The sequence below is a fragment of the Diabrotica undecimpunctata genome, chromosome 7 (assembly GCF_040954645.1).
Source record: "Diabrotica undecimpunctata isolate CICGRU chromosome 7, icDiaUnde3, whole genome shotgun sequence".
Lineage (NCBI taxonomy): Eukaryota > Metazoa > Arthropoda > Insecta > Coleoptera > Chrysomelidae > Diabrotica > Diabrotica undecimpunctata.
Window position 1 is genome coordinate 157793764 of NC_092809.1, and position 27049 is coordinate 157820812.

At 34.5% G+C, this 27049-nt stretch overlaps 2 protein-coding genes across 2 annotated transcripts in view; one reads left to right on the forward strand and one right to left on the reverse strand.

Moving 5' to 3' along the window:
- The window catches only part of LOC140446079 (pancreatic triacylglycerol lipase), an 87398-nt gene extending 60597 nt beyond the window's left edge, over positions 1–26801 (forward strand). Inside the window, exons 4-6 of the mRNA XM_072538603.1 lie at positions 10429–10611; positions 23822–23972; positions 26058–26801. Coding sequence (XP_072394704.1) covers positions 10429–10611; positions 23822–23972; positions 26058–26121 — 398 coding nt within the window. The 3' untranslated portion in view covers positions 26122–26801. The remainder of the gene's footprint in view (positions 1–10428; positions 10612–23821; positions 23973–26057) is intronic.
- LOC140447055 (uncharacterized) overlaps positions 1–27049 on the reverse strand; it is a 109175-nt gene that overhangs the window by 74448 nt on the left and 7678 nt on the right. The gene's annotated exons all lie outside the window — the stretch shown is intronic.

Sequence of the window (27049 nt, forward strand, 5' to 3'; positions counted from 1 at the left end):
CATTCAGAAAAGGGCTGGGTACAAGGGAGGCTCTGTTTGAAATGAACGTTCTCTCACAGAGATGCTTAGACATGAACCAAGAAATTTACACCTGCTTTATTGATTTCGAAAAGGCCTTTGACAAAGTACAACATGAACCACTAAGACAAATTCTAATAAAGAAAAATATAGACAGCCGAGATATTCGAATTATATGCAACCTATATTGGAATCAGACAGCAAATGTGAAGGTTGAGGGTAGGCTAACAGAAGAAATTCAAATCCGTCGAGGAGTCCGGCAGGGATGCATCTTGTCGCCACTTTTATTTAATCTGTATAGTGAAGCTATTTGTGAACAAGCACTTGAGGAAGAAGATCTTGGTCTGATAATAAATGGTGAGACGATCAACAATATAAGGTATGCTGACGATACGGTTCTCCTAAGGGGAACGCTAGTAGAACTACAACATCTCGTTCAAAGTCTCAATATATACTGTAACAGTTACAGCTTGAAAATTAATTTGAAAAAAACTAAATTTATGGTAATCACGAAATCAAAGAACATCAGAGCTAATCTTGTAATAGACAATACAACGATTGAGCGTGTGTCCTGTTATAAATATCTAGGTGCTTGGATCATAGACGATACTGATCAAACAAAAGAGATTAGATGTAGAATATAAATCGCTAGATCAGTCTTTAATAGAATGCGCAAACTCTTTTGCAATCGTGATATCAATATAAAGTTACGAATACGAATGCTGCGGTGTTATGTCTTTTCTACCCTGTTGTATGGAGTAGAGGCTTGGACACTAAAACAGTTGACCACAAAAAACATCGAAGCTTTCGAGATGTGGTGCTATAGGCGCATTCTCAGAATATCATGGATGGACCGCGTCACTAACACGCAAGTACTCCAAACTTTAGACAAAAGATGCGAAATTCTAAATGAGATAAAAACTAGAAAGATGGAATACTTGGGGCACATTGTGAGATGTGAAAAGTACGAACTTTTAAGAAATATCATGCAGGGCAAAATTAAGGGCAAAAGAAGTGTGGGAAGAAGAAAAATATCGTGGCTTCGTAATCTACGTGAATGGTTCGGGTGTAGTTCGATTGATCTTTTCTTTTTAGGCGCGCTGCTAACAAAGTCGCAGTGGCCATGACGATTTCCAATCTCCGCTAGGAGTGGCACGAGAAGAAGAAGAAGAATAAAATATGTGAGCAAATAAAATATAAAATCCGTTATTATCGATTGCTTGTTACCGATTAAGTTAAACATCATTCTCCTTTCGTCTTCGTTAGCTGAATACTCATCTGGTTCTGCACTTACTTCTGGTGGGGTCATAAATATCTCAGTAACTTGCTGAACCATATCGTCATCATCATTTATCATATTTAATGCTTCGTATAGTAAAAACATTTACTAAAATATCAACCATATATATTGCAACTATTATATATAAACATTTTGTCCTTAAGACCCACGAATACCAAATGATCACTCTAATTTGGGGATTCATATAAAAAAAATAAAATTAATTCAAAATATTTATGCTCAAAACAAATATTTGAGAATACAAATACAATATTGAGAATACAATACAGAACTAGTCCACGAACAATCAATAAGAGAACTATACAAACAACGTCTAGACAAAAAATTAATAGAATTCAGACACGACAACATCGAAGAAATATACGAGCATATAAAGTCGAGTATAAAACAAGCAGCATTCGAAGCCCTTGGAGAGAAAGAACATATAACAAATAAACAGCACTATTATAAATAAATGAACCAACAAAAAGAAAAATTAAAGAAAAAAAGCAACTATCCAGAAACTGGCTAACTACAAACAACGATGAAGTTTATAAAGAATATAGACAGAAAATAGAGAAGTAAAGAAACAAATAACACAACAAAAGAATGAAGAATGGGAAAGAACCTGCTTAAATATTGAAACATACATAGGAGGTACAGGAACTTCGGAGTCATCGAAAGTACTGAGAGGATTGAAACAAAACTCAAAAGAAAAAATTAAATTGGGAAATATACAGGACAAAGAATGGAAGGACTATTACAAGGAACTGTTAGGAACTATTAGTAGAACAAAGACCACAATTCATTGGAAAAGAAAACAGGCGAAGACGAAGCAGATCCCCACAACAAGAAATAGAAATAACAGATAGGGAAATGAAAACGACTATAAAAGCAATCAAAAATAAGAAAGCACCGGGACCTGGAGGCATATCACCTGAGCTTATAAAGTACGGCTCAAAAAAATTACACCGGATGATAAAATGGATATTTTAGAAAGCCATAAATGGATAACAGCTCCCAAAGGAATGGACGGAGGCATATGTGACATCTGTGTTTAAGAAAGGAGATAGAAAACGATGCGAAAACTACAGAGGAATCAGTGTAATCATCATCATCATCACTGGCTCGACAACCCTTTTTGGGTCTTGGCTTGTTCCAGGATTCTTCTCTATTCTGATCTGTTTCGTGCTTTTTTTCTCCAGTTTTTTATTTTTAAGGTTGTTGTATCATTTTTATCGGAATAAGCGTAATATCATCATTAAGATTATAATATGGGAATATACTACAAAAAAAGATAGACGAAGCGATAATAAGCAAAATCGGGGAGGATCAGGCAGGCTTCACGGCAGGAAGATCATGCATAGAGAAAGGCAAAAAGGCAAAAGATAAAAATATACATTTGGCATTTGTGGACCTAAGAAAGGCGTATGACTCTGTACCAAGGTCAGAACTATGGGAGGCAATGTACAAATTAGAAATACAGACGGAACTCATAGAAGCCACAAAAGCTCTGTATAAAGAAAATAAAGTGTCCATTAAAATGGGAACAAGAATCATAGGAGACTTCAACACAACAAAAGAGCTTCTACAGGGTTGTTCCACATCTCCAACCCTATTCAAAATATACTTAGCGAAAGCCTACATGGAAAAGAAAATGCGAAGGCATAAGAGTACCGGTACGAAACCAATACCAACACACGCTAAGATTTGCAGACGATCAAGTAGTGATTGCACAACACCAAGAAGACCTCAGTTACATGATAAAGAAACTACAAAAAGAATATACCAGAGTAGCTATCTATAAGTGAAGAAGACATAGAAGATCTACAGATTAACAACAACGTAACATTCAAAAGAAGGGATAAATTCAAATACTTGGGGTTTATAATCACGAAAAAGGCAACAACAGAGGAAGAAATTAAGCAAAGATTAAAACAAACAAGAACAGCAATCCGACAATTTAACTCAGTATGGTGGGATAGACACCTAAATATGAAGACAAAAACACAGATTTATAAAACATTAGTGCGAAGTATTATGACATATAGGGCTGAAAATTGGAGAAAATAGCAGTAAGATAGTAGCAACAGAGATGGAATGCCTGCAAAGATGCTGCAGAGTTACAAGAATAAATAGGGGAAGTAATGACGAAATAAAGCAAAGAACATAAGTAGAAACAGACATACTAACATATATAGAACAAAAAAGACTAAAGTAGTATGGATATGTAAAAAGAACTAGCGACAGAAGATGGATAAAAAGAATAACCGAATGGAGCCCCATATGAGGGAGGAAAAGAGGACGACCCCGAAGATCCTGGAGGAACGAAGTAGACGACGCCATGAGTAAGAGACGCCTAAACGATGGAGAATGGAACAACAAAGAGAAATGGAATCGGCTGAGCAAGGGAAGGCAGTAAATACTGTAGAATCTCTAAATATATATAAATATATACACAAATATTTGATATATTTACATTAGGTTTATACCAAACTTTTACTAAAATATGCAATACTACTGCGAAAATATACTTACGCCCATCGAACATCCATAATTTCGAATAAAAATAAAAACTATCCAGGAAAAAATATTACACACCAATGAAACACATAGCAGTCATCTTACAAATGAGATAGAATAAAATTTATAATGTCTGTTAACTTTGAAACTAAATAAATTCGAATATCCATTAAAACAACTCCGGTGACGCCACCATAATATTGAGAGGGATTTTGATACCATATGGTATCCGTGGACGCTAATGGGATAAAAACGACCACAAAAGTTAAAATTTTGTTCCAAAATAGTGATGCAGGCCTCATTGCAAATAATATCATCATTATCATAACCGTTCAATCCTGTCAGATTAGGGCAATGCCAAAGGCACATATCAATCCTTTTTGAGGCGGATCAGTCCTTTATACTTTATTTTTTATAAATAACTGTGTCTGTCTGTCTGTCTTTGCAACGCTGGTTATTTGTTTGGACTCTTTTTTTGTTTCTGCATTTTATCTTCTAGTCTGTTACGTTCATTGTGTGTATGTCCTCTTCTGTTTGGTCCCAGCATCTCTTTCTAGTTCTTACTCTATTTCTTGACCCTAATGGGATCCATCTTGTAATTCTTTTTATAATTTCTGTCGGTGTTCTTCTTATTATATATCCCAGCCATTCTAGTCGCATTGCTTCATGTTTTACTATGATTTTGCCTCCCATTTCTTGTTCTATTTCCTTATTCTTTCTTTTTTTTCTTTTCTTTTTAATTTTGTCAAATCGTGTTCGTCATTTTTTGTTATGTCGTCATTTCTATTGCGTAAGTATTTATCTGTCTGATCTATGTCCAGTACAATCTGATTTTTGTCTGTCGGCTAATATTTTTGGATTCAAAAAGATGTTTGTTTCTTTCGAAATCGTGGTATCCCTTTTGAATTCTTTTCTTTATTCTGTTCACTCCTCCATACCCTATGGCCACTTCTAGGTAGTTAAAGTTGGTTACTTCTTTCAGTTGGTGATTTTTGGTTATTAGGGGAGCTCTTCTCCCCTCCGTGTCCAATCTCATGTATTTATGTGTTTATGGCTCTTATTAAGTCTTTTTGTTGTTCTGCTACTAGTGTTAGGTCATCTACATATATAATTATTTGAATTCCATTTGGTCGTCCTGTTTCACTCCATTAATGATGTCGAATTCTTCCGATGTCACTCCATGAAATTTGATTCTTGCTTTGGAGTCCTTAAACACTACTGAGAGCCTGGAATGAGGAACCGAGGAGCCCGCTGCACAAAAAGGGTGATCAATTGGAATGTAGAAACTATAGGGAAATAACCCTCCTTAATACAGCATACAAAATATTTTTGAATATTTTATATCGTCGCCTGAGTGCATATTCAGAGGATCTTCTTGGCGAATATCAGAGTGGTTTTAGGCCTGGTCGATCATCAACAGACCAGATCTTTGTGCTAAGGCAAATACTGAAAAAAACCAATGAATTCAATATCGACACATACCATCTTTTCGTAGATTTTAAATTGGCATATGATAGCGTCCTAAGAAATAAATTGTATGAAGCCATGGATAAATTCCACATCCCCGATAAACTGATAAGATTGGTTAAGGCTACAATGCGTAAAGTTGTTTGCAAAATCGAAATACAGGGCAAACCATCACAGGCATTTGAAACGTATGGTGGGCTGATGCAGGTAATGTTAACCTAGTTGCCCACACAACACGCAAGATAGAAGAAATGTATACCACCTTGTCAAATGCCTTAAAAAATATGGGCCTGCAAGCAAATGAGGAGAAACTAAGATAATGGCATCAACACTCAAGAATAGAGCCAGAAACATCGGCCACCAATTCACGGTCGATAACTCTACCTTTGAAGTGGTAAACAAATTCACATACTTAGGCTCCCTGATCACCAAGGAGAACGTCATGACGGAAGAAATCAAGCGAAGAATAATCCTAGCAAACAAAATACTATTTTGGACTGAGTAGACATATGAGAAGCAGAAACTTAAGCCAAAAAAACAAAAATAACCATATACAAAACCCTTATACAACCAGTGTTGACATATGGGTCGGAGACATGGACCATTTCCAAGGCAGATGAAAATCTTCTGCTTATATTTGAAGGAAGGATCCTGAGAAGAATATTTGGTGGCATCTGTGAAAATGGTGTTTGGAGAAGGAGGTACAACTACGAGATATATCACAGATATAAACATATATTTGGTGGTAAAGACGTAGTATCTCTTATAAAAATAGGAAGACTAAGATGGGCAGGACATCTGGCAAGATCACAGCAGAACAACCCTCCTAGAAGAATCCTTATATCACAACCTGTGAGAAGTAGAAGTAGTAGTAGGCTAAAACTCAGATGGAGGGATGGAGTAGATGAGGATGGTAGAAAAATAGGCTTAGCAAACTGGCAACAGTTGGCAATGGATAGAACTGACTGGCGTAATAAACTTAGGAAGGTTGAGGCTCTTTTATAGGGCTGTAGCACCAATGATGATGATGATGATGGATGGCGTTTATTGTTGATCGTCCTGATCGAAATCCGTTCTGGTAATCACCTAATATTTTCTTTGATTGTGCTTTCAGTTTCTGGTTTATTAAGTTAGCTACGATTTGGTAAGTTGTATTAAGAAGCGTTTTTATAATAGTGATGCAGGTCTTATCCTAAATAGTATAAATGTAAGATAGTTAAAGTAACAATTTTTTTAACAATAGATGGCGATTGGAAATGGGGAAGTAGTTAAGAACATACTTTGTATGTATGTTTTTTTATTATCTATAAATGTTAACTATATTTTACGTAGTAGCAAATATTACCTAATAGTGTGCAGATCACATGTTTATTTAAAATAATAAATCATAATAAAGTATCGGATGTCATTTACCGCCACATGCTAACGATCGTAATAGAGGACACGCAACAATACATCTCACCGTCATCTGGAAAACTGTTTTTCCACGCTCAACCTTCAATTTCTATACCTTTATACATTTTTATTACGAATATATAAATAACTTTATTTTTTTTTATATTGACAGCTATAAATTTACACATCGACGTTTCGTGTTTACAGGGTAAACATAAATTTTGCCTATTTTTAAATATTGGTCTGTTTTACCATTTTAAATTTTAGAATCATAAAGTAATTAATATGCTAAACTTTAATATTTTAGTGGGTAACTGACATGTTTATGTATGTAATACCCATCGAGCAAAAAGACAAGTAATATCATAAATACGAGAGGTGTGTTCAGGGAGTAATTTTTAAATTTTTTTCACCTTGTAATTCTTTTCACAACTGTTGAAAAATCTGGTAGTAAATTAAATAAAAGCTAAAGTAATAAAATGAGTTAACCCTCCGGTGTCCACGCAGCGGCACTCCGTGCCGCAATTTTATTATTTTAATAATTTTTACCAATATTCTTTCGTAAACGCTACTGTCTATTTATATATGTGTACGTGACTATAATATATACCTTAAGTGCCACCATACAATGAATATTGTTGGTCCCTGGGACCAATTTTTTTTTGTAATAGTCTCTCTTTGCTAAGGTATTTTATAATATATTTGAATAATATTTTTGGGTATCTGTCTTTTTTTTTGTGAACTTTGAAAGATTTTTTTGTAGCCCAAGGTTTGTGCCACGCTGCCCAAAAAATTTATATTGCTTCTACGGGGTCATGTGGTACATACGTTGTGCCATGGCACTGCCTGGTATTCAAGGACAAAGTAACCGGGTCGAGAATCAAGCGACTCGTGCAAGCCAGTCTGTTGTTAGCTTCTTAGATGAACAGAGTTTTTGAGAATAGCTGAGTAGTAAAGTGAATGTAAACACGGTGTACGCACAATGGGGCATTACGAAAAAGGGCAAAAACTCATTTTACAGTTGTGGGATGAACTAATGTTGGATGAGGAAAGTGATTGTGTAATAATAAGTAACGTTTATTCGTCTGATGCTTACTCTCCTAGTTCGCAAACTTCGAGTGACTCGGAAGATGAAAATAGCGATGTTGGTGCAGTTTTTGTCCCCAAAAAACGTAAATTATATCAAGTAAATGTTACACTTCTGGAGCATCTTCAAGCACATTAAATAGTTTATTTGCTTCTAATGATGTTGGAAATTTGCCGATTAGCTCACAAACAGGGTCAGATAATACCCATTGAAATTTACAAAATGTAGACAATGTTACGTAATTTCCCAGTACAGAGCTGAAAGTGACCCAGAATATAGAAGTAATCATCAATATGACCTAATTGCCTTGAATAAGTTACAGTGGAATCCTGTTGACGGATAATCTTTTAAGAATTTTGACTTTGATGGAAAAGATCAGGAGTTAAAGCTCAAATCTAGGAAGATTATATAATTAGGGATCCCTATAGTTTTTTTAAGTTATTTGTTTGTGACGAAGTGATTACTCTTATGGTTAACGAAACCAATTTCTTTGGCGAAAGAAGGCTGACACAAAAATCGCGCACCAAAAAGTGGACTCCAACTGATCATCTGGATATGGAGAGGTTTATTGGTATCCTATTATGGATGGGTTTGTGTAAGTTGCCCACTATACGATCGTATTGGATAAAAACCTTTTTATATCAAAATGAAATCAGCCGTCTCATGTCGAGGAACCATTTTGAGAGATTGCTAAGTAAATGGCATTTTAGCGATAATAATAATAATGCTTTTGCAGATGACAGACTTCGCAAAATTACTCTCCTCCTTACAGTTCTTTTAAAAAACTTTAAAAAAGTGTTAAAAAAGTCGGCTGTAACTCTCAGTTGGCTTGTAGATCTGGTACGATTTGGATTTTTGAGAAAGGATTCACGATGATCTGTTTTATTTAAAAATCATCGACATTGTGTTATTAATTTTTAAATTTAAATAAGTTTTAATTAATGTCACCTTAATAATTTCAGACACTATAACAATAGACAATAAGACAACTTAATAAAGTCAGTCGATTAAGGTAGGTTTAAAAATTAACTTTAAAAATGTCACGAAAATGAACAGGAAAGTTTTTGAGCAAGGTGTGCTCAATGTGTGTTATATAAATAATGGTGTAATGTGTGTTATATAACTGTCTACGTCTTCTTACGATTTCCAATCTCTAGTGCTTAGAAAGTGCTTGGAAATCTCTAGTGCTTATCTTCTTTACATCTAAACGTTTCCAAAACTAACACTTTAGTATTTTTAAAGACATCAATAAACGTACAGGTGTATGCCAAGGGTCAAATAATAGAACAGGTAAATTCCATAAAATATTTGGGAACAAATATCAATAACCAGTGTAATCCAAAAAAAGAAATCCTATCAAGAATCGAACAAGCAAGGAAAACATTCATGAGCATGAAAACATTTTTTACAAGATCAGACCTTAGTCTACAGCTTAGAATCCGAATGATCAGATGTTACGTTTTTTCTGTCTTACTGTATGGCTGTGAAAGTTGGACAATGGACTCTGAAATAGAAAAAAGAATAGATGCCTTTGAGATGTATATATACAGACGAATGTTGAGGATTCCATGGGTACAAAGAGTTACTAATGTTGAGGTACTTCGTCGTATGTGTAAACAAAAAGAATTACTAAGAATAATCAAAGGGAGGAAAATGCAATACTTGGGTCATGTGTTGAGAGGCGAAAGATATGAATTACTTCAAGTTATACTGAAAGGAAAAGTACAGGGCAAAAGATCAGTAGGAAGACGCCAGAACTCGTGGCTGAAAGACATGAGGAGATGGTTCGACCGCTTATTCGCAGAAATCTTTCGCGCAGCAGTTTCCAGAACTACAATTGCCATTTGGATCGCCAACCTTAGAAAGTAGATGGCGCAATGAGAAGAAGAAGAAATGCTTTCTAATTTGGCACATATTCATATTTAACCTCCTTTCTTGTCTTATTTATACCTTCTACATCTTCCCTGTGGTATCCAATGTAGTATCTGCTTTGGTAATCGATCTTCTCCCATTCTTTGAACGTGATCGTACCACTTTAGTTGTTTGTATTTTATATGATCAATCATTGTCTTTTAAAGATTCATAAATCTGTGGATATCCTCATTGGTAACTTTTTCTCGACGTGATCTTTCAGCTGACTCCCTCTAGAAGTCCATTTGGTCTGGTATATTCTTTTTTTGATTTTTTTTGGAGACATTTTTGCCCCACCGAACACCGTCCATATTTTTGTCTTGTATTGATTCAACCAGGGCTCTATTTACGATCCTCAGCAGTAACATTTACATTTTTGTACAAAAACTAAAGAAAAATCAGAGTAGCTCAACAAGACAGGCTGATTTTGAAATTCACGATATTAAATAGAGTTCCAAATGTCATTATTAGAGCCGGATGAAATAAAACTGGGTCAAACACGTAACGACAATAAATGTTGTTAGCCTGTTGAGTTTAATATTAATTTTTGTAATATAACCAATCTTCGGTTTAGGTTTAATATATTTGTAATATACATATTCTTTAGTTTAGGTTTAGGTGAATTTTTTCTGGATCTATAATAATATATTTTTGTCAGGCGTGTTTAGTTATTGGTTATTATAAATATAATATCACCAAGACTGAGAAAATAATAACATTTATTTCTTTTAAATATAAATATTTTTAGATTCATCAGAAAGACTTTCAAAAGAATCAGCCGAATACGTTGATATTATCCATACAGATGCTGGAATTTTTGGAATTCCTATTTCAATAGGACATGCTGACTTTTTCCCTAATGGGGGTAGAGCCTTACAGCCTGGATGCCAACCAAGTTATTTGGTTAAACAAAAAATTGTTAACCAAGTGTGTAAGTATTAGTAAAAGTAGTATTATTGATAATAACGTCTCGGTTGCACGGCAGTGGTAAGAACGTCAACTTATTGGACCCAAAAACTCAGAGGCCGTGAGTTCGAGCTCACGGAGAAGCAAATTAGTTGGCTGGAGAACCAAATTAGAAATTCTGATCTTTGCCGGATCTACTGCAGTCGTTCGTATATAATAAGCGACTCTGTAAAGACAATGAAGCCGCCTTTACTTATTAATCCATTAGTTATTATACTAATATTAATGTATTGACTATTAATAAAACTAAAATAAATTGATTGATATTGCTGCAGCTCTTAAGTCGATAGAATCGTGGTCTAACAATATTGGGCTCCAGTTTTCCACCACAAAAACAAAAGCTATACATTTTTCACGAAAATCAAATCCACAAAAGCTCCCACAATTATCCTATAGAATATACAAAAGAAATTAAATTCCTAGGAATGCAAATGGACTCAAAATTAAGTTGGACAAGTCATATACACTCGCTAAGAGTATCGTGCCAAGCTGGACTAAACATTATGAAATCTGTATCACATAAAAATTGGGGAACAGATTTTCCAACTCTAATAAATTTATATAGAGCTTTAATTAGATCAAAACTGGACTGCGGATGTGTTGAGTAAAACACCGCAAAGCAAGCGGAGTTTGCTCCGGAGCAAACCACCACCACTTGGTTTAGGAGCATATTGCACCAGTCTTGTGGAGAGTCTACTCTGTAAAGCTGGAGAGCTAAGCTTAAACCTAAAAAGAAAATACTTATCGTATGTCTCAAATATAAAATCTAACCCAAAAAATCCAGTTCTTCATCAAGCTGTTGCTAACAGGTTCCAGGAGGTCTCTCAAAAAAGAAATAGGGGTCCAGTACCTTTCTATGAACGAGCTAATAGATACTTATTAGATTTTAATATTGAACTAACTCCCATTTATCCTACCTGTGAAATAAATTTATATTTTCCTTGGGTTGTTCCCTCTCCGCTTTATAACCTTAAACTTACAGCATATAAGAAAGATAATGTGATACCCATTTTTTTTAATACTCACTTTCCCCATGTTCTTAAACAGTACAAAAATTACCATTTTATATACGCGGAGGCATCTAAGACCATAAATGGAGTAGGGGCATGCTTTGATATATCATATGAATATTCCATCTATAAATTGTCTCCTAAGACAAGTATTTTTACAGCAGAACTATTTGCCATCGATAAGGCGCGAACCTTTATTCCAGAAAAAAAAACTTCCCAAATCTCTTATAATATCACTGAGTTGTTTGACATCAATTCCTCAGTATATACCAAAACAATTTGACAGTAGAGTTCCTCTGGGTACCGTCACACGTTGGAATAGATGGTAACGAAAAGGCAGATAGTCTAGCTAGGTCCGCAGTAACCAATACAGCTGCATCAGTGGAAAATCTAACGGTGCATTTGGATTTAAAACCTTACTTAAAATCAAAATTGCACGATGTTTGGCAAAACCAATGGAATAGAAGCACCACTAAATTGATAGAAATAAAATCTTCCGTCCTTCCACGGAACTTTTGGCTTTCAAAGCGACAACATCAAGTCCTATTAACACGTCTCAGATTAGGACACACTTCTACAACACATGTATTCTGAAGTAGTTCTTTTGAAGTATTCTCTAATTCGTTATAGATTTGAATACATCGCGGTCGGTACGTGCTCTCTCAGTTTAAAAACTTTCTTAACTGCGTTTTTCTCGAAATTTTGTTTTTCTGTGCGGTAGACACGCTTTTTCGAGAACGAATCGACCGATTTTGCTTAAACTTTGCACAGTTCATCTATATAGTATTGTTTCGTGATTGAACGGAGGGATATTTCATTGATCAACCTGATCTTGTTTTATACGAAAAAAATATTTTAAAAACCATGAGAATCGGAAAATATGAGACGAAAATTCATTCAAATTATTTTAAAACTATAAAATTCATTTTTTTTAGTTCCTTCGTTAAATCACGTAATAATATTATAAAGATGAACTGTGTAAAGTTTCAGTAAAATCGGTCGATCCTTTCTTACGAAATCGTGCCTTCCACACGGAAAACAAAGTTTCGAGACAAAGTTTTTAAACTGAGAGCGCACGTACCGACCGTGCTGTACTCAAATCTCTATAACTCCGGTAGTATTGCTCGAATTTACTTTAAATTTGGTGTGAATACTCTTAAAGTACTATTTCCATCGACCGTCCATTTATGATCAATTTTAACACCCTCAAAATCATTGATTAATGACCCCTTCGGTTGAGGACCGAAAGTACAAGCTGAATATAGCCGCAAATGTCAAAAATATTTGGGTTTCGCATTGTTGGGATGTTTTTATAATGCATATTGTATGCTTCAAATATAAAGAGAGAAAGCTTTTAAAAAGTAGATTTTGATTATACTATTATATGAATTCTGCAATTTTTAATTTATATGAAGCAATAATGAGTAAATATTTGTCTCTTTCGAGATTAATTGCAAACATTTGTTTGCAATCTGGCAACTGCTGATTTGGCGATTGCCAAATCTAACTCCTAATCTATCAAAGGGTAATTGCCAAAATAATTTCTAATGATTAACTGCAATTAATCTTCAAAAAAACAAATATTTACTCATTCTTGTTTTATATAAATTAAAAATTGTAGAACTTACAACATAATATAAACAAAATGTACTTTTCTAAAGCTTTATCTTTTTATATTTGAATCATACAGCATCTACATTATAAAAACATGCTAACACTGCTGTACCGACATTTTTTGTTCCATGTTAACGATTTCATTATAGGCAACACAACATACATTGCTTGCATAAATTAATTAAACGCTCTGTGATTGGCAGTGACCTGTGGTGTAGGCAACTAAACATATACCTATTTATCATCATCATCATCAACTAGCCTCTAACGTCCACTGCTGAACATAGGCCTCTCGCATGCTTTTCCACTTAGTCCAATTTTGCGCCATCTGAATCCAATTTGTAGTCACTCTTTTTATGTCATCTATCCATCTCGTTGGGAGTCGACCTCTATTTCTGTTAGCATGTATTCGGGGTTAGCATGTATTTAAAATTCTTTTTGTCCACCGGTCATCAACTGATCTTGCTACATGACCTGCCCAGTTCCACTTTAGTTTATCCTTTCAATAACGTCTGCTACTCCTGATCTCTTGCGTATAGTAGCATTGGGTATTCTATTACGTAGAGAAATCCCTAACATTATTCTCTCCATTGCCTTTTCCGCACCTTGTAGTTTACTCACTGTTGTTCTTGTGAGTGTTAGGGTTTCTGCGCCGTAGGTTATCACTGGCAAAATACACTGATTAAATAGTTTTCTTTTTAGACACATTGAAATCTTTAGAACGAGAAAAGATAGAGCAAGCGATAAAAGGCAAAATCGGGGAGGATCAGGCAGGCTTCACGGCAGGAAGATCATGCATAGACCACATATACACACTGGAACAACTGTTGGAAAAGAAAAAAGCTAAAAATAGAGATATACACTTGGCATTTGTGGACCTGAGAAAGGCGTATGACTCTGTACCAAGGTCAGAAGTATGGGAGGCAATGTACAAATTAGAAATACAGACGGAACTCATAGAAGCTACAAAAGCTCTGTATAAAGAAAATAAAGTGTCCATTAAAATGGGAACAAGAATCATAGGAGACTTCACCACAACAAAAGGGCTCCTGCAGGGTTGTTCCACATCTCCAACCCTATTCAAAATACACTTAGAGAAAGCCTTGACTACATGGAAAAGAAAATGCGAAGGCATGGGAGTACCGGTACGGAACGAATACCTATATACGTTAAGTTTTGCAGACGATCAAGTAGTGATTGCACAAGACCAAGACGACCTCAGCTACATGATGAAGAAACTACAAGAAGAATATACCAAGGCTGGCCTAGATATTAACCTCGCGAAAACAGAGTACCTATCTACAAGTGAAGAAGACATAGAAGATCTACAGATTGATGACAACGTAACAATCAAAGGAAAGGATAAATTCAAATACTTAGAGTTTATAATCACGAATAAGGCAACAACAGAGGAAGAAATTACACAAAGATTAGGACAAACAAGAACAGCAATCCGACAACTTAACTCAGTATAGTGGGATAGACACCTAAATATGAAGACAAAAACACAGATTTATAAAACATTAGTGCGAAGTATTATGACATATGGGACTGAAAATTGGATCATAAACAAGAAAAACAGCAGTAAGACAGTAGCAACAAAGATGGAATGCCTGCGAAGATGCTGCAGAGTAACAAGAATGGATAGGAGAAGTAATGACGAAATAAAGCAAAGAACATCAATAGAAACAGACATACTAAAATATATAGAACAAAAAAGACTAAAGTGGTACGGACATGTAAGAAGAACTAGCGACAGCAGATGGATAAAGAAAATAACCGAATGGAGCCCCATAGGAAGGAGGAAAAGAGGACGACCCCGAAAATCCTGGAGGAACGAAGTAGATGACGCCATGAGTAAGAGAGGACTAAACGATGGAGAATGGAACAACAGAGAGAGATGGAAACGGTTGAGCGAGGGAAGGCAGTGAATACTGTAGAATCCCTAAATATATATGAAATCTTGGACCGAAAATATCCTTCATCTTTCCAAATTCAGCCCAAGCGAGGTTTATTCTTCTTTTCAGCTCGATTGTTTGGTTGTCTTCACTTATTCTAATCTCATGGTTCAAGTATTTATAGGAGTCAACTGGCTCAATATATTTGTCTTCTACTGACTGTTGAACAGTACTTTCGCTTTCTACAGCATCATCAGGGGCATTTCCTGAAATTTGGGCTATCCAGTAAGCGCAGAATGTAATAAACATGAAAATTAAACATAAAGTTGAACATAACACTACACTAAAACAAGGACAAACATTTTAAAATTATTTAAAATTGTTCTACGCTACATTCTTGTCGGCAACAGGAGAGAGAATGGTATTTAACGGAAATGTTAAGGTGACATGTGACAGGTGACATATATTCATGTGATTCATCAATTTTTCCCGAGTAATATACCTTGTGATCTTCTATTTGTATTTCTCCAGAATCTGGCCATCTCATTTCATGATTTCGATATGCGTTCTCTTCAACTCCTGTATTGCATTGTGGATTTTTCCTGCTTTGTATAAAGTTTTAACATTCCATGTGCAAGAATGCATTTTGATCTTCTTTCTGCACTTCAATTTATTATCTTTTGGTAAACTCAAAACTGTCCTCCCCGGAGACCCGATCGGAGGACTTACTTCGGAATTTATTTTAGTACATGATGCAATCCTTTATTGTAACGATATATTTTGCCTACCATAGGGTATTATTATATAGGGTAGAAAATTGGGGGAAGAAACTACTCGGGTGGAGAAGGGTAAGCAAAATAATCGAAACATATGCGAACGGGCACTCAGGGGTTAGTTGGAGAGCTGGGGTCGTGGATAAGTAAAAGACAAGGGGGTCTGGATTGGGGCAACTACAGAAAAATGATATAAAGGGTCATAAATCTCTTGGGACAAATATAATGAAAATAAACCGGAAACACCTCAAGAAATTTAATATAGGGCGCCACTTGAGGTGCCTAATTATACCTATTACAACCAGCTAGTTGTAATTGGAGATATAATTATTAAACATAAAAAACATATCTTTTTCAAATAAAACTCAAAAAGAAAGGGTTTGTTAAAAAAATAAACAGATGTTAGAAACAAAATTTAACATTTATTTTTGTGTCACCACAAACAGTTACAAAATATAGAGAACATAAAAACACTATTTTAATAGTCACAATTAAAAAAAATACAGAAAAAACTTACAATTGTTAATGGGCGACAATTTGTAGCAGAAATAAATTATTACAAATCAAAAAAATATCTTTTTAAGTGAAACTATGCGTAGTGGTTAACCTTCTTTAAAAAACAAAAACAAAATCTCTAATATGATTAGGTATTTACCAAATGTCAAAAATAGTGCTAACTGTCATATGTTAATACTAAATCTTAAAACTAAGAACAATTAAAATGACAGCAAGCTAGGCCTCGCCCTAACATCTACAATTTTAGTTATTACAATATCTTAAACTTTTATGAATTATGAAACTTTTATTATTAGAAAATGTTCAAACCAAAAAAAATTACCTGGGTTTCACTAAAATTTCTGGGGTTAGGAACTTCACTTAAACTGGAGATTTACTGCCACCCAAAAAACTGCATCTATAGTCTGGAACGACGACAAGGACAAACAAAATTGAGGCTAAAAGTTGGCAGTGGGCACAAACTTCGAAAATCTGCTTCTTTAAAAAACTGGAACCATGTGGGTATTTTTCAAATCTGTTGGAAACGCCGCAAATCTCTTAGATACAAATCTTTTTTTCAACAAATTTGCCGGCTTCTTTAAACCACACACACCGACGTCTGCTCTCAATGACCAATCTTTTCAACCTCATTTTAACTTCACATACAACTGCTACTATGCTATACATTTTCCCATGAAAAAAGGCGAAAAACACAAAACATTACGAATTTGAAGGAAAATTCGGACTCCAATAAAGCTAAACACGCCTTTAACAGCGGCCGGCCTTACCGAGACCGAGAGTGACGAAATTATCTAAAAAAATTGCTCACATCAGTTAGAATAAACAAACCACTTTGGGTATAAACAAAACACAACGGAAATTAAGACGTAGATTAATTTGAAAACGCAATATCGGGCGGTTTGAACAAAGAAATATCGAAGAATTTGCGCCTGTGACATAAATAAACAATAAAATGATTCATGATCGACGGCGGCGGCCTAAAACGAACGAAAGATTATATTGGTTATAAATTGAAGGATACGAACTAAGAAACATTGAAAAAATTCTTCGTTATTATAATGTATATATAAGGGGATTTCAATTAACACATATACGAGCGGATTCCAATAAATTTCAAATGCTACATTATTATTAGGTTATTAGGTAGCTTTAAAAAATATTAAAATATACAGAGCGTTTCATTAAAATTAAAGATTATGAACTATGATAGACTTGTGTGAATCACGATGTACATTAAAATTTATGTTTAAAAAACGCGCATTTTTATTTAAAAGTAGACGTGTCTCAACGTTTTATTAAAATTTTTTGAAATAAGGACACACACGATTTTAGTCCATAAGTGCTTTCCACACTGTATATACCTGAGCGTTTGCATGTGTATGTGTGGCAGGTACATTATTATAATTAATTGTAATTTTAATTAGTTATTTAACCCACAATACTGAATGACTCTTCATTTGAGTACAAGTTTAATCAACAACTTCGTGTTAAAATGTTATTTTTGCCAACGTCCCAAATTTTATGTTATTTAGGCTAATTTGGATTCTGATATGTGATTACTATAAAACGTCACGCAATGCTGTACATAATGAGGAAAACTATCTAGAATTCAATTTGTGGTTTTTGCAATTTATTCTAAATACGTGACTTACTTTTGACAATTTGGCAAGTGTAGTGTTTATATCGCAAATAGTTGTAATTGTCAACACTAGGGACTTTATCATGTTGTTTTAAGTGATCTGTACTTTAAAATCATCTGTTATATTAAACAGGTTGATGGTATTGCCTGACCTTATTTATAGAAGAAAACATTAGTTTCGTTATACTCCAGGATCTTAAACGTACCAGTCAATTTGAAAAATATAAAATGTAATATAAACCTCGCTACATTCATTTGAGTAGATTACATTGCAGCAAAGTTGGTTTATTAGCAGATAGCGATGAAATTAACTCAATTTTTTGTTTTCACTAATGGCTTCAATAAACTTTATTTAGTTTTCCTCAGAATACATATTGCAGTGCCGGCCGGTCAGGGTCGGCAGGGTCAGCAGTGCCGACCCACACCTTTATAGATAATATAGATTTTTTTAATATATAATTTAATCAGTATTTCGATAATTGATTGGGGTAGGTAATACGTTGATGTCATTTGTTTCTGCGAAATAAAAAAATATCTTTGAGATAATAAAGACTAAATTTTATTCATGGTTCTTAGAAGCATTAGTCTAATCTAAGCGTTAAGTAAACCCTGCGTAAGACAATTTTCAAATTAATGATCCGAAATCCGAGATATCTATCCGCCTGTGTGAATTCTTAAAAAGACACGTTTCGGGGTTTCGGCAAGACGATCCCAAGCTTGGGAAACATACATTTCTCTCCTTCCGCGAGCGCGGGATGAAATGTTATTTCGGGCAGGATAAGTACTTAATGGCGCGGATTGGCTTTTCTTTCTGGGATTTATTTTTATTTTCTAAAGTAATACTGTGATAAGTTACCACTTATCACAGTATTACAAATCATCACAAATAGTTTTAAAGGGTTTTTTGATATATTAGAAGATTTTTTTAAATTAAAGTGTAAACAAATTCAGGTACATTAATCTTAAAAATGCAAGCTATGGGAGAAACTGTAAGTATTGATAAATCTGATATTGTAAATTATATTTTGCAAAATGTGTTTTCATCTATTCCATACGAAGAACAAATTGTTATTAAAAATAAGGGGCGTCCTTTGCCTAAAATGTCCCGGCTTACAAATATTAGTAAGGGGATAATGGAAGTGATAGATCATTTTTAGTTAATTGGTACAGCAAGTACTCATGGCTTACCGGGAGTGAAATAAAAAACAAACTTTTCTGTTGGCCTTGCATTTTATTTTCTACAAATAGAGGCAAACATTAAAATCCGTGGTGTGAATTTGGTTACCATCTTCTTCTTCAGTGCCTTATCCGGTCCGGATGTTGGCGATCATCAAGGCTATCATGGTTTTGTTGACTGCTCTGCGAAACAGCTCCGCTGAGGTCATCCCAAACCATTGTCGGAGATTTTTCAACCACGAGATACGACGGCGTCCCGGTCCTCTTCTGCCAAATACTTTACCCTGCATAACAAGTTGAAGAATTCGATATTTTTCTTCGTTCCGCATCACGTGGCCGAGGTACTCAAGCTTACGTTGTTTAATTAAATTAAGCACTTCTTTTTCTTTTGTCATGCGCTGTAGGACCTCAACGTTGGTGACATGGTCCACATAAGATATTTTTAGTATCCTTCTGTATATCCACATCTCGAAGGCTTCGATTCGTTTTTCAGTGGCTTGCGTCAGTGTCCAGGCTTCAACTCCATATAGTAACACTGGAAGAACGTAGCACCTCACTATCCGCATCTTGGTTCCCAAACTGAGATCACTGCAGCACAGCAAGGATCTCAACTTAATAAATGTAGACCGTGCCATTTCAATTCTGGATCTAATCTCTTGAGCGTAGTCCCATTGTACGTTGAGGGTAGTTCCGAGGTAAGTGAATCTGTCGACTCTCTGGATCTCTTCGCTACTTGCCATTAGTGCCCCGGGATCTAAATTTGTACGGCTGACAACCATGAATTTAGTTTTCTTAATATTAAGGTTCAGTCCGTATGATGCGCTCACAGTTCGCACTCGGTCTAGTAAGGCCTGCAGATCGTTTAGGCTGGTTGCTAGTAACACAGTGTCATCGGCGTAGCGGATATTATTGATGTATTCACCGTTCACTTGGATTCCCATGTCTAGGTTTGTGAGGGCTTCATTAAAAATCTCCTCAGAGTATATATTAAAAAGAGTCGGCGATAGCACGCATCCTTGCCTTACTCCTCGCATGATCTTCACTTGGTCGGTCAGTTGGTCTTCGACCTTGACTTGAGCACGCTGGTTCCAGTATAAATTCATGATGATCCGAATGTCCTTCTCATCCAATCCTACTCTTTGTAGTGCGGTGACCATCTTCTGGTGCTGACAACTGTCAAATGCCTTGGCGTAGTCAATAAAACAAATATAGACATCACAACTGACATCGCGGCATCTCTGAAGTAGGACTTGTAAGGTGAAAAGTGCTTCACGTGTACCCATAGAATTGCGGAATCCGAATTGCATTTCACCGACATTTTCTGCCCATTTCTTGTAAATTCTGGCATGTATGATTTTAAGAAAAATTTTAAGTGCATGACTCATAAGACTGATAGTTCGGAAATCTTCGCACGTTTTCGCAGATCGTTTTTTTGGTAGCGTTACAAATGTTGACAATAGCCATTCCTCTGGGATATTACCTGAATCGTATATGGCGTTGAACAGTTTAGTTAACTCCTTCGTGCTCACTTCACTCATCACCTTAATAAGTTCAACGGGTATTTCGTCCGGACCTGTAGCCTTACCATTCTTAGACTGTTTTAAAGCAGCCTTTACCTTGCTTTCTAGAATTGACGGCCCTGTCATGCAATTTATTTCCGGAAGGTTGCCGCGGTCGTCCCAGAAAAGTTCTTCGATATATATTTTCCAGGTAACCAACTTCTCATTCACTGTCGTCGCCAGATTACCGTCTTTATTTATGAGGAGGTGTGTGTTTCTCCTCTTGTATTGACCAGTGGCTTCACGAATCCTTCGGTGGATATTTATATGATCGTGTTTCTCTTGGAGCTCCTCGATTAGTTTACATTTTTCTTGCATCCATGTCTCCTTGGCTCTTCGTATTTCTTTTTTAATTGTCTGGTTGGTTTCTTGGTATTTCTTCGCGTCCCTGTTTTTCATTAATCTTCTTTGTTCCATCATCTGCAGAATGTCATCAGTCATCCATTCTTTATTTTTTACTCTTTTTTTCTTTCTCAGATGTTCTTTTGCCGCATTCAGCATGACGTCTTTGATATAACTCCATTTTTGTTCTACACTCTGTTCTTGTTGTTGAGCCGTTTCTAGTTTTTGTCTCATTGTATCTCTCACGTTCTGACGAACTACGGGGTCTTTTAGAGTGTCATAATCCAGGTTCTGTTTAGGTTTATTTTTGATGAGTTTCTTTAGTTTGAGTTCTATCTGGCCCACTAATGGGTTGTGGTCCGATGAGACGTCTGCTCCTGGGAAGGTCTTCGCCGAAGTCAAGCTGTTCTTGAATCTTTTGTTAATGAGAATAAAGTCTATCTGGTTTCTGATGATATTGCTGGCTGTATCTGCAGGTGACTTCCACGTATAAAGTCGTGGTTAGGTAGTCGTTGGTTGGTTACCATATTTAAAAGAAATTATTTAGGGCGTTACAGAAAAATGATATTTCGAGAGATCATACATATAGCCAGATTAAATTAGATTTATTTAGAAAACAAAATATGTATGTTTTATAAGAAAATGTCCAACGGGAAAATACTATTAAACATAACGAAATTATAAAAAATAATCACGCAGTTTTACGTTGGTTAATTAATATTGTAATTTTTTTTAATTGTCAGGAATTATCAGTTAGGGGACACGATGAATCGGAGCATTCGTTAAATCAAGGTAATTATAGAGAACTAATAAAAATGTTTAAGAAATACGATTTGGAATTTTCTAATTTACTTCCTAATTCGAAGACATTTAGCGGTGTATGTAAAACAATCCAGAATGAATTAATAGAATGAATTAGTTACGTTTTGAGTAACGTTATTGAATCTGAGATTCAGGAAACCATTTGCTTTTCAATAGAAGTAGATGAAACTACCTATATATCATGTCATTCACAATTATTATCAATTGTTGTTCGATACACGTTACGTGGTAATATTTATGAGAGGTTTTTAGGTTTTACAGACGTGAGTAAAAGCCATAAGGCAGAATATATTTTTGGTGTTTTAAAGGACAGATTAAAATTTTTTTATAACAAAAATAAATTGGTAGGGCTAACTTATGACGGCGCTGCCGTGATGTCTGGTGAATTAAATGGTCTCCAGGCAAAAGTTAAAACTATTGCACCGCAAGCTTTATTTACTCACTGTCATGCGCATAGAATGAATTTAGTTTTGCAATATACATGTAAAAAAATTAAAGAATGTCGTCTTTTTTTTCCAGTTTAAGCGGATTTGCTTCATTTTTCTCAAGCTCGCCTAAACGGACTAATGTTTTAGAACAGTTTCGAAAAAAATGCCAACAGTTTTTCAGACGCGATGGAATTTTAAATCTCAGTTAGTTCTCACTGTAGCAGATTTTCGTGAACAGCTTTTGGAAGTTTTTGATTTTATATTGAATGCGACGATTTTGAAAGTGAAGATATCTTCAAGTAAAGCAATCGGTTTGAAAACTTTATTAAAGTTTCATATTTTTAATAATTTTTAGGAAAGTGTTTACCCAAACCTATTTGATATTCAATGTTGTTCAAAATCAGTTAACTGACATTATTCATTCCAGAAATAGAATAACAAAACTGGTGCAAAATCTCAGAGATTTTCGTAATGATAAAAATTTCCAGTATATACGCAGTGACGTTTTGGACTCGCTTGATATTTCCGAACCCCCCAAAAAAGACAAAGGCATGACACAGAAACAGATCTCAAAGAACGAGTATATTTTGAAATTTTGGATACTATTATTATGCAAATAGATACCCGTTTTTCCAATTTTGAAGATTTGCAAATTTTTGACCTCTATGGCGATTCAAAATTTAAAAGTTACGCCAAAGAATTTCCAAGATATTTAAGATATTTATTAGACAGGTTAATTAAAAATTATTCATCATTCTTTAATAAAATAAAATTAGAAAATGAATTGAAAGTTTTATATGCTGATCCAAATATTTTCGGAATGTGGGATAAGTTATGTATAATTTTATATACTGCAATTCATTACAACAAATTGTTACCGGAATTAATAAATTATTGTCATTACGAGATTTGCCTTATCTCAAAAGAATCAAAACGTATTGTCAAAACACCATGAAACAAGAGAGAATGTCAAGCTTGTCTCAAATGTCAATAGAAAAAAACTTTTAAAATTCTCCAAAATTTTACGATGACGTTATAACCCATTTTGCTACTTCCAAACAACGTAGACTAGAGTTTATTTGTAAACATATTTAGGTTCTTAATTTATAGGAAAAAACAAAAAGAAAACAAAAAATCTCCTATGATGATTGAAATCTTTCTATTAGACGGTATACACCTATCTGGGAAGACAAAAAAAACCTTGCCGACCTTGTCTCTAAAACCACGAGCCGCCACTGACATATTGTTATTGTTGGTGTATATTGCCATAATATGATTTACTCATTATAAACATTGTTGATACCAAATATGATAACTACATTTTGTTGTCATATTGGCTTTTAATTTCTCTATTCTAAATATTTAGGCCAACATAATATGAAAATAAACATTTTTTAGTGGCCTGCAGTCATATAAGGGCGTGGAAATTATACTCCGAATCAGTTGTTAATCCTCGTGCATTTCCAGCATCAAGATGTACTCTTTGGCGAGGTCCCAACAAACATTGCGAATTTACTGTGGATGCTTACATGGGATTTCCTAATACAAAGTAAGTTTGACTAGAATATATGAATAAGGTTGAAAGTATATTTTATAAATAAGTATATGGGTTTAGAACGATTTTTGAAGTGGAAATCAAAGCTTTAAAATAAACCTATTTTCAATTAAGTTTGTCGTTAATTTTCATCACTTATTAAAAGCAAAGATCACATTTGGAGTAAATAAACCTAAAAAAGAAAAAGAAGGAAATCAAAGGGAGAAAGAAATACAGAAGAGGTATAACCTAATCAACTAATACCAAGAAAGCGTGAGAGAATTATACAGAAATACATTAAAAAAGTTGTAAAATAAACAATTTAATAATAATAAAGAACATTACACTCACATAAAAAGGGGTCTCCAGGAGGCAGCAACAGAAGCCATTGGATACCAAATCCAGAATAAAAGAAAACTTCCATATTGGTTTGACGAAGAAATAGAACAAGAAGAAAAGAGACCAATATCAAAAATTCTTAAATACAAAGAATATAACGGATAAAATAATCTACAAGGAGTCTCAAGCTAAAGTACGAAAAATGATATGTCGGAAAAAAAATGAAGCATGGCAACAAAAGTGTAACATGATAAATTCACATCTAGGAGGACGAAGAAGCACAAAAAGTTGGAGAGTCTTAAAATCATTACGACAAGATAGGAAGAGAGACAGTATCAACAATAACAATGGATGACTGGGACCAATATTTTGAGAAACTCCTAAGGGAAGATAGATCACAATTTAAAGACAGCAATGAAACACAAAAAATAAATATTATAACTTCGCTCATACGAATAACAACGAAAGAAGTGGAAGATGTATGTAGATCTCTAAAAGATAACAAAGCACCGGGTCCAGGTAACATCCCTACATAAACACGGTACAACCAAACTATATACAAGTTTAGCCAAATTGTTAGAAAACTGAATTAATGGAATGACAACCACAGAGGAGTGGAAGACATCATTCATATCCACTATACACAAAAAAGGCAGAAGAGATGAATGTGACAATTACAGAGGCATTGCCGTGACAAACTCGATCAGTACAAAATACGGAAAAGTAAATAAAAAGAGAATAGACAGCGAATATAAAGACCTAGAGGCTGAGGAACAGGCAGGTTTTAGGGCAGGTAGATCTTCTTCTTCTTATGGTGCCGTGCACCTATAGTGCGTTGGCGAATTATCTTAAGGTCAGACGTCTGTCTTTTGCGGCATGCAAAAGTTCGCCAGTGTTAGTTACGCCTGTCCAGTTCTTTATATTTCGCAGCCACGACATTTGTTTGCGACCTACTCCTCTCTTGCTCTCAATCTTTCCTTGGATAATTACTTGAGGGATTGCGTATTTTCCCCCTCTCAGGATGTGGCCCAGGTATCCAATCTTTCGTGCCTTGATCAAGCTGAGCAATTCTCTCTCAGTATTTGCTCTTCTTAGGACTTCCTCGTTTCTCACCCTATCTGTCCATCGTGTGCGGAACATTCTTCGCAAGGTCCACATTTCGAAGGCTTCCAACGTGTTAATGGAAGATATTTTCAACGTCCATGTCTCCATGCCGTATAACAATATGGACCATACATAGCACTTAACCATTCTGTAACGGAGATTGAAGGATAGATTGCGGTTACAAAGTAGCGGTTTAAATTTAAGAAAAGCTAGATCTACTGTTGACCATTTGCTTTGCATTACACAGATTATTGAAAAGAAAATAGCCGTTAATCAAGAAGTAGATTTATTGTATTTAGACCTACGAAAGGCTTATGATAGCGTACCACGTTATAAATTATCGGAAGCGTTAGAGAAAACAAACATAAGCATGAATTTAATAAATGCGACGAAGGAACTGTACGCTATTGCTAACTCAAAGGTAAATCATCATCTCAGTCATTGATAATTTTGCAGTTTTTGCACTACTTTTGGTACAGTACTTTTACTTTAATTTTTATTGCCTGCTTTTATTACAGATAAATATATTTTTACACAGTCTCACCGAAATACGAGGCGACTTTACAGGAAAACTATTATTTTATTATATATTTTAAATTTTAAAACAGTTGTATTATATTTTGTTACTTATATATTATATTGCAATATCTTTTTTAGTACTACGTTTGGATCATTTTACCTTATAACAAATGGGGAAAAGCCGTATGGTAAACCATATTAGGTTCGAGTTCAAGCTACTTGCCAGGAAATAAACAGATGAAAACTGTTCGAACAAATGATACTTAACCTCAGAAGCAACTGTATTCAAAATAAAATTTTTAAAGTATAAGTCCAAATAACTGAAAAATTTACTGATAAATATTTCAACAAATAAATACAAAATAAAAAAAATTAAAGTTTTCCTTCTTGAAATAAATTGGAGTTTTAGGATGAAATACCTTATGTTCAATGTGCTTAGGCTTTTAAGTGATTATATGTTTTTTGATTTAATTTAGGATAAGTACTTGTTTAAAACTAAGAAACTTAGTTTTTTTGTTTTTTTTTTTACAAAATATTTGCTTGTATATATATTTTTTTGGAATATGTATAAAATACTAACAGTACGAATGTGAACTCGACCCTTCAGCATCATAATATATTCTCAATTTTAAAAGTAAAATATTAAATTTCTAGGTAACTGAACTGAACCACCGATCCATAATTTTAATGGCATTTAAGTAATTTAATTATTACAAGTTGGGACGAGCAAAATTTTATAAAATTATTGTAAATGAGCTTATATGACAAGTAATATGTCATTTAAAATCTTAGTTCAAGTTCCTGTTAAGCATAATATACTCCGCCAAAAAAGTATCGCATCACTTATAAAATTACAAATATTTCTGACAGCATTTGGTTAATTTAAATTATTTCTTTCTGGCCCTTAAGAATATTAATGCTAGAATAAATATTAAAAAGAAATTTGTAAATACAGCTTACTGTTTAAGAAAAAAAAAATGTTAATTGCTATTTTGTCTGGTTCTTATATGATCATTCTTTATTTTCCTTTTGTAAAAAGTATACAGTTTGCGTTAAATCTAAAATTTCGTATTAAATATTAAGTATGGAAGGTCATGACAATATAAATTTAAATTTACGAGAGATCAAGT